Raw genomic sequence first — 16,409 nt, forward strand, 5'->3', positions numbered from 1 at the left:
GGCAATACAAGATCATAAGAAGAACCTTAAGAACAGAGAACCAATAAAAATTAAAATAAACTAAGAAAAAAAAAAGGAAAAGAATGACACAGTAGGGTCTTCTAATAGTTTAAATTTCTGCAATAAACTAAACAGTATTCTTCCAGTTTTACATTTTAACAATCTTACAGATTTACAGTACATCCAAAATTCCTTTTGAAAAACAGACAACTATTGCTTTATTTTAAGGCACTTACATTTATGAATATAAAATTTGCCCAAAATGAAAATAATATCCAGTACAAATTAAGTATGTACATCTTCCATTAATAAACCAAAAATTATATAATGTTTAGAAAATGGAGAAACTTTGATTGATTGAAACTTTAAGCCACTCGAATGTCTCAGACCTAAAGGCTCTACTCAATGAACAGTCAAACAATAAATGTACAGTCGTTTCAATATCAACATCACAAAAGGTACAATTATTGTGATCTATATTAAATCTATATCTAAGAAACTCTAAAGATATAGATATCATTACAAATTTTAAAGTGTTGGCTGGGGGGGGGGGGTATGGGAAAGGAGAGACTTTATCTTGGGTCAATGAAGTTCTTACTAATTTATTTGTCAGGCTACACCTAATAAAATCTTGCCCATTTATTATTATAGAAGGTAAATGAAGAGTTTCAGTTATACTGGGCACTGTATTACTGACCAACAGTACAAAGGCCTTTGGAATTCAGTTGGAATACCCTGTTATATTACTTGTAATCACAATGAATATTATATTTTCAACAAAAAGTACTGTGATAACTGAGAGATAATCTTACCTACTATAGTTAAACTATCTTTGTAATAATACTCCTCCCTGTTATTAGTGATAACTAACCCTTAATCATGTCCGAATTTGAAAAAAAAAAGAAAAAAAAAAAGAAAAAAAAAGAAAAAAAAAAGATTGGCTCTCAGGGCGCCAGTGGTTTGCGCGCTTCGTGGAATCGATTCATCTTCCATCGGATAGTAATGCCTGTGCATGTGGCCTTGATGACGTACTTTTTGCGTACGATTACGTACGATCATTTTTGACAGTGATTTTATTCCATAGGTCCAAAGACTGAACGGCCAGTGTAGAGTGACAGTTTTAGCGGCATCGGTCTGGCAGGCCTTTTCAGAAGTGGATGGAACTTGTACTGGAGCATTAACTCTGGCAGCTGTGGTCAAGACCATCTTGTCCACTCGCAGGAGTGTTGGTACCTCGAGAAGACTGGAATTGAGCCTTGATCAAAATTGCATTGCATTGAAGGACATCAAGGGAGGATAGGATGTTGTTTAGCTGAGAGCGGGTTAAAGCTAAGAGAAGGACAGGAGAGGTACATGAAATAGCTGTAGACATGAAAGTTTAATAAAAGAGCCATAAATTACCAAAAGGAAAAGAGGTGCAGGAAAAAAGGATAAAGACATTTTTCATTTTTCATCGAACAGGCTTGGGGAAGGGGTGCAGCTTCTTCTTCTTCTTCTTCTTCTTCTTCTTCTTTTTTATTATTTTTTTTATTTTTATAAATGTTTAGAAAGTTCAAATTCATTCCCAAACACTGGTACCATCTGCTCTCTTCGTTACAGAAATGACATAGTCAACTTAATCTTATTATGCATTTTAATGTAACTCAACCATCTTTCTCATCGTCTTCATAGTATAAAGATGTACAAAATGTTATTGAGATATATTACATTCACTTGCTCATAGATATTTGCAGTTCAACGTACTTGTCCGTGGACCTCCTGGTGGTCCAGCGGCAGGCTCCCGCGCTCCCATTGCCGCGGCCCAGGTTCGATTCCCGGGCGGAGCGCCACCCCAATTGAATCTCAATGCCAGTCCCAAGCTTGGATAAAAATGGGAGGGTTGCGACAGGAAAGGCATCCGGCGTAAAACCTGTGCCAAATCGCGCGTGTCGATTGATCCGCTACAAACAGCGGACCCTGCAAATGTGCAGGACAAACGCTAAAAATGTATTTGTCTGTGAAGATTCTCAGTCTTTCATGTGCGTTTATCTTGAAGTGAATCGTTTTGATCTAATTAGAAAGTCCAATTAACGTGACTCAACGTATTCAGTTCAATGCATTTGTTAATTTACGTTTAGTTTAAAACTCTTAGTCAAAATTGTTCCATGAGGTTTCTCTTTTACAGTAATTTATTTCAACTGAAATAAATACATTCAGCCAGTTTACATTGCAGACATACAGCTTGTCACATATTCCTGAAGAAACATTTTGTTCCAAAGTTTATGATCAATATAGAGATATGAATATAAATCCCACTTTACCTGAACCGTTTTCCAACTTCACCAACAGTTATGTCAGTATCTACTATAACATTTACACTTAGTAAAAATGAAAAAATAAAAGCTTTATTAAATAATGCTTAACTAGTGCTCAGTTTTTCCAAACTGTTCCACACAGTTCTGAATGAGGATATGCAGGAAGAAAGATGTTACAAGGTTATAACAGAAGTAAATTAGCCCTGAAATCAGAAGGAATTTAAGAACATTGAAAAACAGACTGTAAAATGTTTCTGTTAATATGAAACTTTAGAAAATAGGTAATATATAATTAAATAGCAAGGTAGGTGGAATGTGTACTTTAACAAGAACAATTTTCCACAGAAATGACCTAAGACATTTGAAATAAGGAAGGAATTTAATGGTTTAAAGGCAAAAAGTGTTATAGCACTTTTCATTTTATTATAAAACACATTTAATTCAAACAGAGTTTAAAATAGGAAAGATAAAATGGAGTCTTAAACATCTTTATTCCTCACAGTCTTGTCAAAATGTTACAGAACATTGACAACGGCAAAATCATTCAGTGTCTCTGTGATACAAAATATTCTTTATATCAGAGTGAGGCCATTATTTCAAAACAGTGTGGTTTAATAGTAGTCACTGGCAATCATTAAATACAATGTTAAAAGAACAGGGGGTTTTGAAAGTAACTGATGATCCAACAGATTATCTGTCTGGACCACTGTATAAAAAGCAGCATGAGTTTGTACTTTGTATTAGTTAGGTCTGATAATGTATTCATTAAGCTATGAATTGGAAATACTGGTGCTAAATTCAGAGGGGTACACCAGAGTGACAAATCTGAAAACATAATACACTTTATGGCTGAAAGTATGCAAACACCTGACCATCTCATACAAAGTTATTCTTCACCAAACTGTTGCCATAAAGTTTGGTGTGAGGTCAGGGCTCTGTGGAGGACACTAGTGCAAACCAGGTCTAGGCACTCTAGTGTCCTGCACAGAGCCCTGAACTCAACCCAACTGAACACTGAAACCCAAAATCAGTACATGTTTGCACTAATGTTTTGTTGCTGAATAATAAGCAAATTTGCACAGCCATGTTAAAAAATATTGTGGAAAGGCTTGAGAGAAATGCTGAAGTTATTATAACAACAAAAAAGTGGAATGGGATGTTCAAAATGCACATATGGATATCTGTCATACAGAGTGCAGAATAAAAAAAATATTGATATATTTATATCTGCATTAAGTCACAAATTATCGTTGACTTTTTTTTTGACTGGTGTGAAGTGGATATGAACCCCCAACCCCAACCCAGCCACTTGATTTGAATTTTACATTAAATCAGATAACAAAAGTTAAAGTTAAACAAAAAACAAACACCTGGAGATCAAAAACATGGAAAACATGACCTATAAAATTGAGTGCATAAAACCGCCTTCTGTTTGTTTGTTAATAAGAGCTACAGACCTTTTCTATGTGCTTTCTTGGCACCTTCCATTAAAACAGTTCTATTATATGATATGTACATATCAGTTTATCATATTGTACTTTAACAATACTTAAAATCTTTTGAACTGCAATCGTAACCCTAATGTACGGTACTATTAATATTAAAAACATAACATAAATGAAGCAGAGTGGACAGTACATCTCTAAACCAATCTGAAACTCTTCAGCTGAATTACTCCCTTTTCTGTAACAAGCTCAATGCAAGACACAGTCTCTATACATTGTAACCAGACATCTCTTGCGAGGTTTTATGTAGTAGTCAGAAAACATGCCCACTGCCAATGCATCTTAGTCCAAAGTCTAACTGGTGCCAGAGATGCTGTAACTGAGTTAGCACCGTTCAACAGATGCAAGCAGTGTAATCAGCAGCTGCTGTTCTTGAACTCTCCATTTTCAGTAATGGAGAGCTTGGTGGGGTTAGTGGGTGAGAGGCCATTGCGAAGGTTGTGCATGCTGTAGCGCTCTTTGACCTGGGTAAGGGCACTCATGAGGCGAGAGTTAGCTGCATCAAGGGAGCTGATTCGTTTTTCCTGCAAACACACAAACGTAAATACAGATACGTCAGTTAATACAGTCACAAGACTGGAAAAGTAACATTTTGTATATATTTCTTTCAATCACAGGAGTAGTGTTTGGCCAAATCCTTTGCAGAGAACTACATATTTTGCAGACAAAAAAACCTGAAAGAAAAAATTCAATTCAGCAAAAGCAGGAGGTGCTTTGTGAGAATGCCACAAAGTCTGAATAAAACCTACAGTGAACTCAGTAAAAAGGATCTAAATATAATGTTTAAACATAAAAAAATACATAAAATGAAAAAACAAAACAAAAAAACATTAAGAACAAGATCAATGATTCATTGGAGATTGCAGAGAACTGGGCAGAGGGGGCTGGGAGAGGCAGGATGGGGAAAAGCAGCCAAAGCTCAAGTTCTCACACACACATCAATTAGTAAAATTACTAAGAGCACCCCATTCAACACCTAAATATCCTACACCCAACTCCTAAATATCAGTGTTTTATTAGTATGTACAATTCACAGTAAAATAGGTACAACTAAGTAGACTTAAATTTATAGCATTTGGCAAATTCCTTTATCCACAGTGACTTACAGAAGTGCACTGACGTTTCAATGAATAAACAATTTCTGGTGAAAGCACACAGCGGTGCAGATTTTATCTAGTTCAATTTCACCAGTGGGAAACAAAAACACAAATACACACTCGTTATTCAAAGTTTTTTCTCCACAGGATTCTCCACGATGCTCTATGGATTTATAGTGAAGGAAAAAATTATTTGATCCCTTGCTGATTTTGTACATTTGCCTACTGATAAAGAAAAGATTAGTCTATAATTTTTAATAGTTAGTTTATTTGAACAGTGAGACAGAATAACAACAAAAAATTCAGAAAAACATTTCATATTTCAAAAAAATTATACATTGATTTGCATTTTAATGAGTAAAATAGGTATTTGATCCCCTATCAATCTGCAAGATTTCTGGCTCCCCTTGAGCATTTTATAAAAAATTGCAAAAATAGTTCAATAGTCACATGATGGCAAACTGTGACATCAAGTTACCTATGCAATGCATATGGTAGTTCTTGACTATAAATGTGCAAGTATCATATCTGTATAACAAACAGGATGGATGAGACAGCAGCACGCACAGATATATACCAATCAGGCATAACATTATGACCACCTGCCTAATATTGTCTTGGTCTCCCCTTTTGCTGCCAGAACAGCCCTGACCCATTGAGGCATGGACTCCACTAAATCCCTCAAGGTGTGCTGTGGTATTTGGCACCAAGATGTTAGCAGTAGATCTTTTAAATCCACATAAATGGCAGGACCCAAGGTTCCCAGCAGAACATTGCCCAAAGCACGACACTGCCTCCCCCGGCTTGCCTTCTTCCCGTAGTGCATCCTGGTGCCATGTGTTTTTGAGCAACAGAAGCTCGTCTGTTGGATCGGACCACAGGGACCAGCCTTCGTGCATTAATGTGCCTTGGCCTCCCATGCCCCTGTCATCAGTTCACCACTGTTCCTTCCTTGGACCACTTTTGATAGATACTGACCACTGCAGACCAGGAACACCCCACAAGAGCTACAGTTTTGGAGATGCTCTGATCCAGTCGTCTAGCCATCACAATTTGGCCCTTGTCAAACTCGCTCAAATCCTTACGCTTGCCCATTTCCCCTGATTCTAACACATCAACTTTGAGGACAAAATGTTATATAATATATCCCACCTACTAACAGGTGCCATGATGAGGAGATATTGTTATTTACGGCACCTGTCAGTGGTCATAATGTTATGCCTGATCAGTGTATACTAAATTTGCCAAACAATAGGAGAGCCTCATGTGCTATAGAAAGCCCTTATTTCTGCTTGTTCAACATCTCTCCACCCTAGTGAAAGATAAAAAAAAAAAATCAGATTCTTATTTAACAATGTAGCAAAATTAATAAGGAATAAGATCACCACAGAAGCATGCAGATCATCAATGTGTAGTAATAATGACATCATGATTTTTTTAAATGACAAGATTTAAAATATCAGGCAAAATCTTTAGAATACAATTATTTAAAACCAGCCTATTTGATAACTAACAATTAAGAGAACTAACTGTCACTTTCACTAATTTCCTCATTAAAACAGGTATACTAGATTCCATTACACTCATGTGTTTCTTCAAACATATCCTACAGAAGCATTCAAACCTCTTACAAAACTAATTTTTAACTTTATATATATTTTTATCCTTATTCTTCCATGTATCTAAATCCTCTAAAGTATCAGCAATATGACTTGGTGCCCTGACAGCTGTCCAATCATAGACAGATTCTCTATATTTTTCTCTGTATATACTACCACTGGGTAAAATCTTCCACTGTTTGCATTCATGAAAAACAATTGTATGTTTTATCAAAACCAGATGAGAAAAACCAGTTCAATAAATATAAGGAATTTGTAAAGGACATTTGACATTGTACACTTCTACTTAATTCTGACCAATTAGATAATTCTGGTTAATACTGGCTAGCTTTTCAGCTATATCATGAGCAACAGTACAACGACTTGATTGGTTCTTCTTCTTTTATCTGATAAATATTTATATGAGATATATATATATATATATATATATATATATATATATATATATATATAAAATAGAATGAAACTACATGCAGATGGACATGAAGAGAGTTACTGTAAGCTAATTAGATTTTTATAATGCCGCATAGTGAGGATCAACAAACTCCAGTCCAAAATGCAGCAGTCAGAATCCTGACTAGAACCAGAATATATGATCACAACATCCCAATAAAATTTTGAACTGATTACAAAACACCTCAGTGAATTTCTGGGGTTTATAATCCACCATACCTACTTTGATAAAAATGCAGGATCTTTGTTTATACCTCAAATAGCAAAAGTTATAGCCTTTCAGTTAGTGTTTGGGACTCAGTCTTTGTTTTCAGTCCAGACTTAAGTATTTATTGGGTTACACTTTTATTAATAGCTTTTTCCTTAGATAAAATGACAGATCTGGAGGGCATTTGGATGTTGTTTCCTTCACGCTCAGAAGTATTTCTCAGATTGTCGACAGTGGAGTGTTTAATTTCTCTGGGAACCCTAATGTCTGTATTATCTTCTGGTTCTGATTCTCTCTATTATTTGGACATAGTATTGTACATTTCCCTGCTTGCACCTTGCATAGCATGTTGTCTAAAAATCATGATAATTGATCCTGAATCCTGCCCTCTAACCCATAAATGGACAGCCTAAAGATCAATGCTATTATTGTGGATGGTACCACATAAAAAGCAAGGCCTTCCTTGTATAGCCTTAGGACTATTCCTCTCAAGGTTTCTTCCTAATACCATCTCAGAGAATCGTTCCTTGTCACCATTGCCTCTGTCTTGCTTATTATGGATAATTTCATACATTTAAAATTTACATCTAGAATTTGTATATTTCTATAAATCTGCTTAGTGAAAATATCCATTGTTAAAAGCACTACAAGAATAACCATGAATTTGTTATTACTGAACAGAGCACTGTTATTACTGATTTTTTTTACTCTGTCACCCTACTTCTTCCTTATTTTTTTTCATTGCAGGAAAATCTTCAAGGAATATTCTGCACTCAGGGGTTAAAACCTAAACACAAAAAAGGGAAGTTGTAGCCAGGCATGGGTGTTGGGTTTGGGTGATGCTCACACAAGCATAACTGTCCTGCAGCAGCTCCAAAATGTGATGCACTGCTCATACTTGCCTGCTTGTTTAATCTCAGTTCCTTTAGATACCTGCAGTTCAGTGGGACACAGTTACAACAAAACAGTCAGCAGCCTCTCTCAGGCCACAGATGAACAGTGCTTCTGCCTTTACCACACTAATCCACAGGTCACAGGCGACGATTATTCACATAGCCAAAATTTAGAGTTGCAACATTAATACATAAGAACACAGAATTACACAAAAGCTCCAGAAAAGGTGTACATGAGTTGTGATTTGCCTTGATATACCTGTGCATCTATGATCTTCTGCTTTGCATCTATAACCGCCTGCATCTCTGCATGGTCTCTCTTTAGCTCCTCCTCCACTGCCATTAACCTGTTGTGCCAAAAGAAGACAGTGCATCATAGACATAGATCATATCAAATATTTGGATGTGTTTGCTGGATGCTAATAAATTCTTAAAATGAGATTTCATGTACAAATGACAGAGTGACCCAAGTAGAAATAAAGTTTGACATTCATTTTGCATTGCTTTTAGTATACACATACCTGCAGATAACGCTCTTCATTTGGCTGTCCTTCTCCTCCTGTTGCTGCCGCAAACGCTCCTCACTGTCCTCCAGGCGAGTCTTGTACTCCAGCAGCAGCCTCTGCATTTGCTGCTCTTGTGCTGCAAGCCGCCGTTCATATTCTTCTAAGCGGCGGCCAGACACACACAGCCGCTCTTTCAGCTTTGTGATCTCTTGCTCATACTACATGAGTGACAATGTTTTAGGAATAGCAAGAATTCAAAGAAAATAATAAATATATATTTTCATATATATTTCATAAATTCAGTCTGTTTAGTGTCATAATATTAAGAACATATCTGAATTTTTGATCAATTTTTTTTAAACAGCTTTATCTCTGCTTTGGCAGGTACCTTCTCCACATGCTTGCTTTCCTTCTTGCTGTTGCTATCCTCCTCGTCCTCCTCATACTGGCCATTATTCAGCACCCATGCTGCTGTTCGCTCAACAGGAGACATGGTGACTGACTCTACAGGAGAGTGCGTCTGCAGGCACACACACACCTTTTTTATATGTATGTATATTTTATATGCATTAATATATATATTTTATATATTCAGTTATTAGGTGTCCACATACTTGCCATACAGTGAAAATCAAAATGAATGCACATACCTGTCTGTTAGTTCTGTTGCTTAGGATAGGGCCATCTCGTGAGCAGATGGACTGTTGTCGGGAGCTAACTTCACTTTGCTGTTGTGGGTCTGTATTGACACTGCTGCTGCTGCGTAGTGAGCTGCTATGTGGTAGTGAGTGCGATACCCCTCCATTTGTCCTACTTTGCTGTTCCACCCTTACAATATGTGCTGTCCCTGTACCACTCTGCCTGGCCACAGCCATTACCTGTGGCCCTGGTTGGGCATCAACTAAGGCTGTATGCCAGCAGGGAGAGGGTACATCCCCCTCATTGAGACTGGTGGTGAAGGGCAACATTTTCCTAGATGCAGTGCTGGGGCTGGCACTGTGTGAGCTTGCTGTGCTCAGGTTCTCTGAGCTAGAGTGGGCCTGCAGTGGTGCATGAGCTGAGCGCAGTGCATGCAGGTTGTTTAGCTGGTATACAGGGTTCTGAAAGCAGAGTGGCTGTTGGCTGCGCTGCTGGCTTAAAGATAGTTGCAAAGGCCGGCGGACCTGTGGTGCACTCTGGGGTACATTTTCCCTTAGTGTGACCACTTTGGCCTGCTGCTGCTGTGGATAGTGGTGATGGAGGTGTGGAAGAGGGGGAGGCAGTGGGCCGATGGATGCTTGGGAACCTACACGGCCTATTTTTGGTGGGGCATCAAGAAGGTGCGAGTCCTGTAGGTCCATCAGGGAGATGCTGCGCCCATTAGGAAGGTGGCTATCTCGCTCTTTGTCGGAGAAGCTCATGCTGTGTAGGGATGGCTGCTGGCACAATAATGGGGGCTTTCCACATAGCTGAATTTCTGGATGTTCTTGCAATGGAGATTTGGCATTCTGAATTTCACTGTGGAAAAATACAAAAATAAGGAAAGCCTCAAAGAACTCCAACTGCTCAGCTGCCATTGCATATAAAAGCTATTAAAAACAATTTTTCAGGCTGGCAAGTCCCAATAGCAGAAGCTTTGATGTGCTTACCTGTCGTTTGGGTCCTCAAATATCCTCTGCAGTCCTGAAGATACGCTGCCAGTGAGGTTGTGGGCAGAGCCATGGTCTTGGAAACGTCTCAGCTGCTGCTGGATTGGTGTGGGACTGGACAGTGAGCGTGTGACCTCACCCAGGATACGTGGCAGAGGCCCTAGTTTGGCCACCGTCACCTGCAGGAAGGAATTGTCACCCTGGGGTTGATGTGTTTTTTCAGCCCGAGCAGTTTAAGGAAGTAGATGGCCAAGAGACACCATAATGCATTGGTGGTGGCATATCAGAGCCATGAAGAACACAATGAGTCGGGTAGAGAGATGGAGGGAGTAAACAGAAGATGGTGAAAAAGATAGAGAACAGAAGATGGGGATGGGGACACAGGGAAAAAAGAATTAAAATTAAGAATAAAAATAGAAAAGGTAAAACATGCTTGCAAATGAATGAGCCATTCCAAAACAATCAATTAAATGGTGGGACTGAAAAGCAAAAAACAGTACATGCATCAAGGCCAAATATAAACTTTTAATGTCTGTGATATAGGAAGAGCCATCACAGGTAAAAAATATCACAGGGAGCGATTAATGAAGTCAAAACATAATCAAGCTACAAAGTTGAGGCCCAGGACTGGCAGAGGTTAGAGCTGGGGATAGAGGATTGGGAACCAGAAGAGTACCACCCATTTTGATCCTGTTTATATGAGTACTTTGACTGACAACATATTGCAACCTGTGTTGAATGTAATAGTATACATGTAAACACAAAATGTACGCATTAAAATAATAATATCTAATATAAACAGTAAAAGTGACAAGATGTATTTTATCATTTAGCATAAAGCCTAAACATGAGTAGGGCTGCAATGATAAAATGATGACCTTGGGGAAAAAAGGTCAAATCATTACAATAATAATTGAGACCTCTCCCCACAGAAAAAAATCCCTCTTTGACCAAGGTGAGTCATAGATTTTTAATGAAATAAATGGATAAAAAGAAAGACATAAATGCACATTGGTATAGCTGATGCTGCTTGAGTGCCTTAACTGACAGTTTTGTACCTTGTCTAGTTGAGACACCACCTCCCACAGCAGTGCATGCAGCAGAGAGAGCTCACGGCCTAAGTCAATGTAACCCTCAAAGCCTGGTGTGTTGGAAATGGTTTCAAGGTTGGAGATCTCTAGCAGGAAGCGGGTCATGCCTGCCCACTCATGCTCCAAAAAATCATTCATGAAAGCCATGTATTCTTCTTTGTTGCCAAACCTGAAGACAGCATGTTGAGATATACATGATTTAAGGGATTTATAAACATGGCTTTTATGTAAACCATGTAAAACCCTAGAAATATAATTACTTAAGGCATACATATAATCCATGTAAAGAACTGTTGCATACTTGGTGAAATTAGCGAGGTTCTGGATAACTTTAGCAATAAGGGTGAGTGTGCGTGATGTACGGTCATCAGGATATTCCTGCATGAGGTTGAAGAGGGATGGTGACATAATGGCTGGACAGAGAAAGCGCAGAAACAGTGAGGCACTGATTAGACGCTGACTGATATCTTGTTTCCCCCGAGCATGGCACTGTTGCTTCCATGAGGAAAACACCTCCTTCAGCTCACGTGGAAAAACACTAAATGGGAGAGATCATTAAAATATAGAAGAAAATTAAGTCAATGAAAAGTAAGGGGCTTTCATAATATGTGTATAATCTGTTCAATTAATTTTCATTTTGAAATAAAGAAAACAGCTTGTATACTAAGGTTTCGGAAAGGAAAGTGGATGACAAAAGTTAATAAACTTCAACATTGTTAACCCCAATGTGATTATACCTAATTTATTGGCCAGGACACTGCCATTTCTATGAACTTGTCACTTGTTCCAGGTCAAAAGTGAATAAGAAAAATTAATAATATAAAGACCACAAATCTACACCCTATACATAGTCTAGATTGTTGAGTTGAGAGTTGAGTTTACCAGTAGGAGTTGATGATCTTGCAGAAGGCTAGCTCACAGCACATTTTTAAGTTACTTTGGTGTTCAGGCAGCTCACCGCTGGGGCACTTTGATGGATCCACCTCACAATTCTCGTCTGACTCATACAGAGCTTTGATAAATTCTCCTGAAAAGCAGGGAAATGGAATGGGTTATGTTTTGATAGGTACTGATTATCTGTCAACAGGCACATTTCTACTGTACAAATTACATATGCATTTTGGGTAAATCAGTAGATGATCAATACCAGTATTATGATTTTTATTTTCTTGTGTGATCTACGTGTACTACATAATAGCTGCAGTAAGAGGCGAGTTTAGTTTTTGCTCAAGAGCATAAAATTAGATTAATCTTCTAGTTTTTAATGATTTAATAAAACCACAGTTTACAGAGTTCACTTCTGAATGAGACTTTTCTTAATATTACCAATACCTTTTATTATTTTAAGAGATTTTTTTTAACCACATACAAAAATATCATGAATAGCAGTAGCATTGTGCAGTCTAATTTTACCACTCCTAACTAACAGAGGGTCATATTTCAACACTATTCTTCAAACATGTTGTTAGTCTGGTTTATTAGTTGGTTATGAGCTTTGGATTAATGTACATTCCACTTGCCTCACAATCACAGCCAGGCATGTCACTGAGCCCTTAGAGTACTACTATGGCATGGCAGAAATGTAGTGGAGTGGATTGCTCTTGTAATTGCTCTTGTAATTCAATGATCATATTGATCAATAACTTGCATATACAGGTCAAAGTGCATCATACACTACCAGTCAAAAGTTTGGACACACCTTTTAATTTAATGTTTTTTTGTTTAGGGATTTATTTTCTACATTCTAGAACAATACTGGAGATTTCAGCACTATGAAATAACACACATGGACAAAAACAGTCAGTTGTTATTTTAAGACACGAAGGTCAGGTGTTCTGGAATAGTTCTTGCAAGAACAGTATTGTTAAGTGCATTTGCAAAACCCATCAAGCACCATGATGAGCACCATGATGAGCACCACAAGACTCTCTTGTCCACCCTCAGGAGTCTTGGAACCTCCTAAGTTCTCCCACACCACCTTACTGCTGCGTTCCCTCCACTGGCTTCTGGTAGCTGAACGCATCAGATTCAAAACACTGAGGCTTGCCTACAAAGCCAAGAATGGACCAGCACCATCTTACCTCAAAGACCTTATTACTCCTCGCACTGCACCTCGCTCCCTCCGATCCACTAGCACTGCCCGACTGGTCCCACCATCTCTCAGGGTAAAAGGTAGGTATTCATCTAGACTCTTCTCTGTTCTGGCACCGAGGTGGTGGAATGAACTTCCCCTAGATGTCCGTACAGCAGAGTCTCTGACTGTCTTCAAACGATGTCTTAAGACCTACCCTTCCCTGAGGCACTTAATCTAGCTCTTATCCTTCCTTGTTTATGTATTGTTATATGGTTAAAAAAAAATAAAAAAATCCAATTTTAGGCTAATGGTATCCTAAGTCTGTAACCTATTGAATCAGTGTTAATGTTTTCAGTGATAGTGACTTAAAATACTTTTGTATGTCGCTCTGGATAAGAGCGTCTGCCAAATGCCAGAAATGTAAATGTAAATGATGAAACTGGCTCACATGAAGACCATCCCAGTAAAGCAAGACCAAGACTTACCTCTGCTGCAGAGGAGAAGTTCATTTAGAGTTGCCAGCCTCAGAAATCACCAATTAACAGCACCTCAGATTAGAGCTGTTATGACGGCTTTACAGAGCATCAGTAGCAGACATATCTCAATATCAACTGTTCAAAGGACATTATTGTGTATTTCGGCCGCCTTCAGCATTGTTTTACAATGTAGAAAGAAATAAACATCAGGAAAGACCATGGAATTAGAAGGTGTGTCCAAACTTTTGACTGGTAGTGTACATAAATGCAACAGAAGTAATCTTAGAATCTCTCTGCAACCTTACTAGTTGTAAACTTTAACTGCTGGCTTCATTTTCTGTTTGCTCAAAGATTTATACAATCACAATAGCATACCACATCCCATAGCAACACTTCTTTTCTAGGGTTGATCTACTGATAAATCTATTCTTGGAACAATGCTCTTAAGTGGTGTGCTGAGTTCTGATTCCACTTTCCACAGTGCCTTCTTTGGTTTGACAATCCTGACATTTGCTATCAGGAATGCTGATCTTAGTTGTGGGATTAATGTCAGAGACATATTACAAAAAAAGTGCTTGAATTGTGGAATTTTGACACTCTATTTACAATAGATTGTGGTAGTTTAATTTAGGACATTTACGGAATAGAATGCTTAGCAGTAAAACACTAAATTGTTATGGAAATCTTACTGATACAGCATGAAAATGACATTCTAGACAATTGAATTTTTCAAACCTTTTGGTACCCATTTGGTTATGGCTCACTTGTGGGTGTGTAATGGTCAGTATATAGTATATGATGGTAAAGTGAAGCCACACGCAAAAAAAAGTGTCAGTGAGGCAGTCAGTGAGGCAGTCAGTGAGGCAGTCAGTGAGGCAGGGTAGAATAGAGACTCCTCTGAGTCACCACAACCCAGGCAGGTCAGGTTTCCTCAGCCTGGGATAGATACTAAATTGTCAAAACTGCAATCACAGATGGCTAGCATGTAAAGAATTTTCCCACAGAAAGTGTTCTGTAGGAAACACATGCTCCTACATATTCTTAGTGTTACAGGCCAAAAACATCAATCATTGGGCTGCAACCACCTATGTCTGATCTGTGGGTTCTATTGCAATTGGCACAAGGATACAGGTTTATATTTTGCAGACAGCCCCCTACCTTTTCAGAGCTCAGGGACTTGCCAATTGCAGATCAAGTCAAATCTGCCAAATTGTCCCAAAAAAGTGTGCCCCCTCCTGGACAAAGACACAATAGAGAAATTGTCAGATGTCCTTGTGTAGCCTTGCACCCAGAGGTTCACAACAGGTGAGCTGTAGGATGCATACTTTCATATTCCAATTGCTCAAGAACACAGATATTGTCTGAGATTCACCTCCCTGGGACAGATTCCATTCCAAAGTTCTACTCTTTGGGCTCTCTCTAACACAGGATATTCAGAAGATGCATGCAAGGAATCCATTCACTCCTTAAAAAAAAAGTGTCATTGGGAAGATTGGCTCATGTGGTACCCCATGAGGGAACAGGCCACCCATGACACAGCCAGCCTCCAAGCTGGCTCTACTCAGTCTCACAGTGACTTGGAAGCATAAACTTAAATTCTGTCTTTGACCCAGTCCTTGGAACAATGGGCCGACTGCTACCACGTACAAGTTAGGGTAACAAGAAGGGTGTTTTCTTCTGGGCAGAAGCACAAACAGAATGATAAATCCCAAGGCTCGAGCATTGCTCTGGAACACAGATCCTTTCAGGTTGCTTTTCAATGATGGGAATTTCTAGTCAATGCTCTACCTTTGCTAGAACATGACAAAAAAATGCCCCTTCACCTCTGGTGGCCAGAGGCCAAACACCTGACTGAAATAGATCACAGAAAGCATCAAAGAGAAACTTGATTCAGGGGATTGCTAGACAGCCGGTCACCTAGTAGTGTGGCAGACAATATTGTGACTTATCAATTAGGTAGACCACGAATTGCAGTATCAGTGCTTGGTGACATGCTTGGGGTGGTAACTTCAGCTATAACATGACAGTAACAAGGGTGAGATAAAATTTAAGAAACCTCTGAAGTAGGTTTAGCCTACAGTAAACCCCAAATTCCACAGACAACATATTGTTGTCCCAATGAGAATGACATTAATTCCAATTTTTCTGAAAGCAATGTTTTCCTTAAAAGGAAAAAAGCAGCCTGTCAGAATATAGGGGAGCCTAGCTAACAATTACGTTTTACTGACCTGTTTTTGTGAAACTGTCACATCCTGAGCCATTCCCACAATATGATGATATCAGTTACCTAAATCACAAAATCCTCTCAGCATGAACCCTGAATCCTCTCAGCATGAATGCTTGCCTAGATAAATCACATTTATGGCATTTGGCAGCTGCCCTTATCCAGAGCGACTTATATTTTATCTAATTTTGAGCAGCTGAGACCGACCAGCAGTCCAACATCTAGCCACTGTGCTAGCACTTCCACAGGCAAAAGGCTGAGAGAAATGAATGCTTTGATTATAACAAAGCATTGCACTCATTGCACTCACATTGTTCCAGAGTGATCAAAATCAAAGCTCC

General features: G+C 38.6%; 1 protein-coding gene across 5 annotated transcripts in view; it reads right to left on the reverse strand.

Annotated features, from left to right (window-relative positions):
* Window positions 1-2,150: 2,150 nt before the first annotated feature.
* Window positions 2,151-16,409, reverse strand: part of rasal2 (RAS protein activator like 2) — a 48,465-nt gene continuing 34,206 nt past the window's right edge. For 4 of the 5 annotated variants that reach the window (XM_058394402.1, XM_058394399.1, XM_058394404.1 and 1 more), the window contains 9 exons: window positions 12,177-12,321; window positions 11,596-11,832; window positions 11,262-11,463; window positions 10,204-10,403; window positions 9,226-10,072; window positions 8,964-9,095; window positions 8,591-8,793; window positions 8,329-8,416; window positions 2,151-4,323 (listed from right to left, as the gene is read on the reverse strand). In XM_058394402.1, coding sequence (XP_058250385.1) covers window positions 4,156-4,323; window positions 8,329-8,416; window positions 8,591-8,793; window positions 8,964-9,095; window positions 9,226-10,072; window positions 10,204-10,403; window positions 11,262-11,463; window positions 11,596-11,832; window positions 12,177-12,321 — 2,222 coding nt within the window. In that variant the 3' untranslated portion in view covers window positions 2,151-4,155. The remainder of the gene's footprint in view (window positions 4,324-8,328; window positions 8,417-8,590; window positions 8,794-8,963; window positions 9,096-9,225; window positions 10,073-10,203; window positions 10,404-11,261; window positions 11,464-11,595; window positions 11,833-12,176; window positions 12,322-16,409) is intronic. The other variant, XM_058394401.1, reaches the window with a different exon arrangement.

This window comes from Hemibagrus wyckioides, linkage group LG07, assembly GCF_019097595.1.
Source record: "Hemibagrus wyckioides isolate EC202008001 linkage group LG07, SWU_Hwy_1.0, whole genome shotgun sequence".
Classification (NCBI taxonomy): domain Eukaryota; kingdom Metazoa; phylum Chordata; class Actinopteri; order Siluriformes; family Bagridae; genus Hemibagrus; species Hemibagrus wyckioides.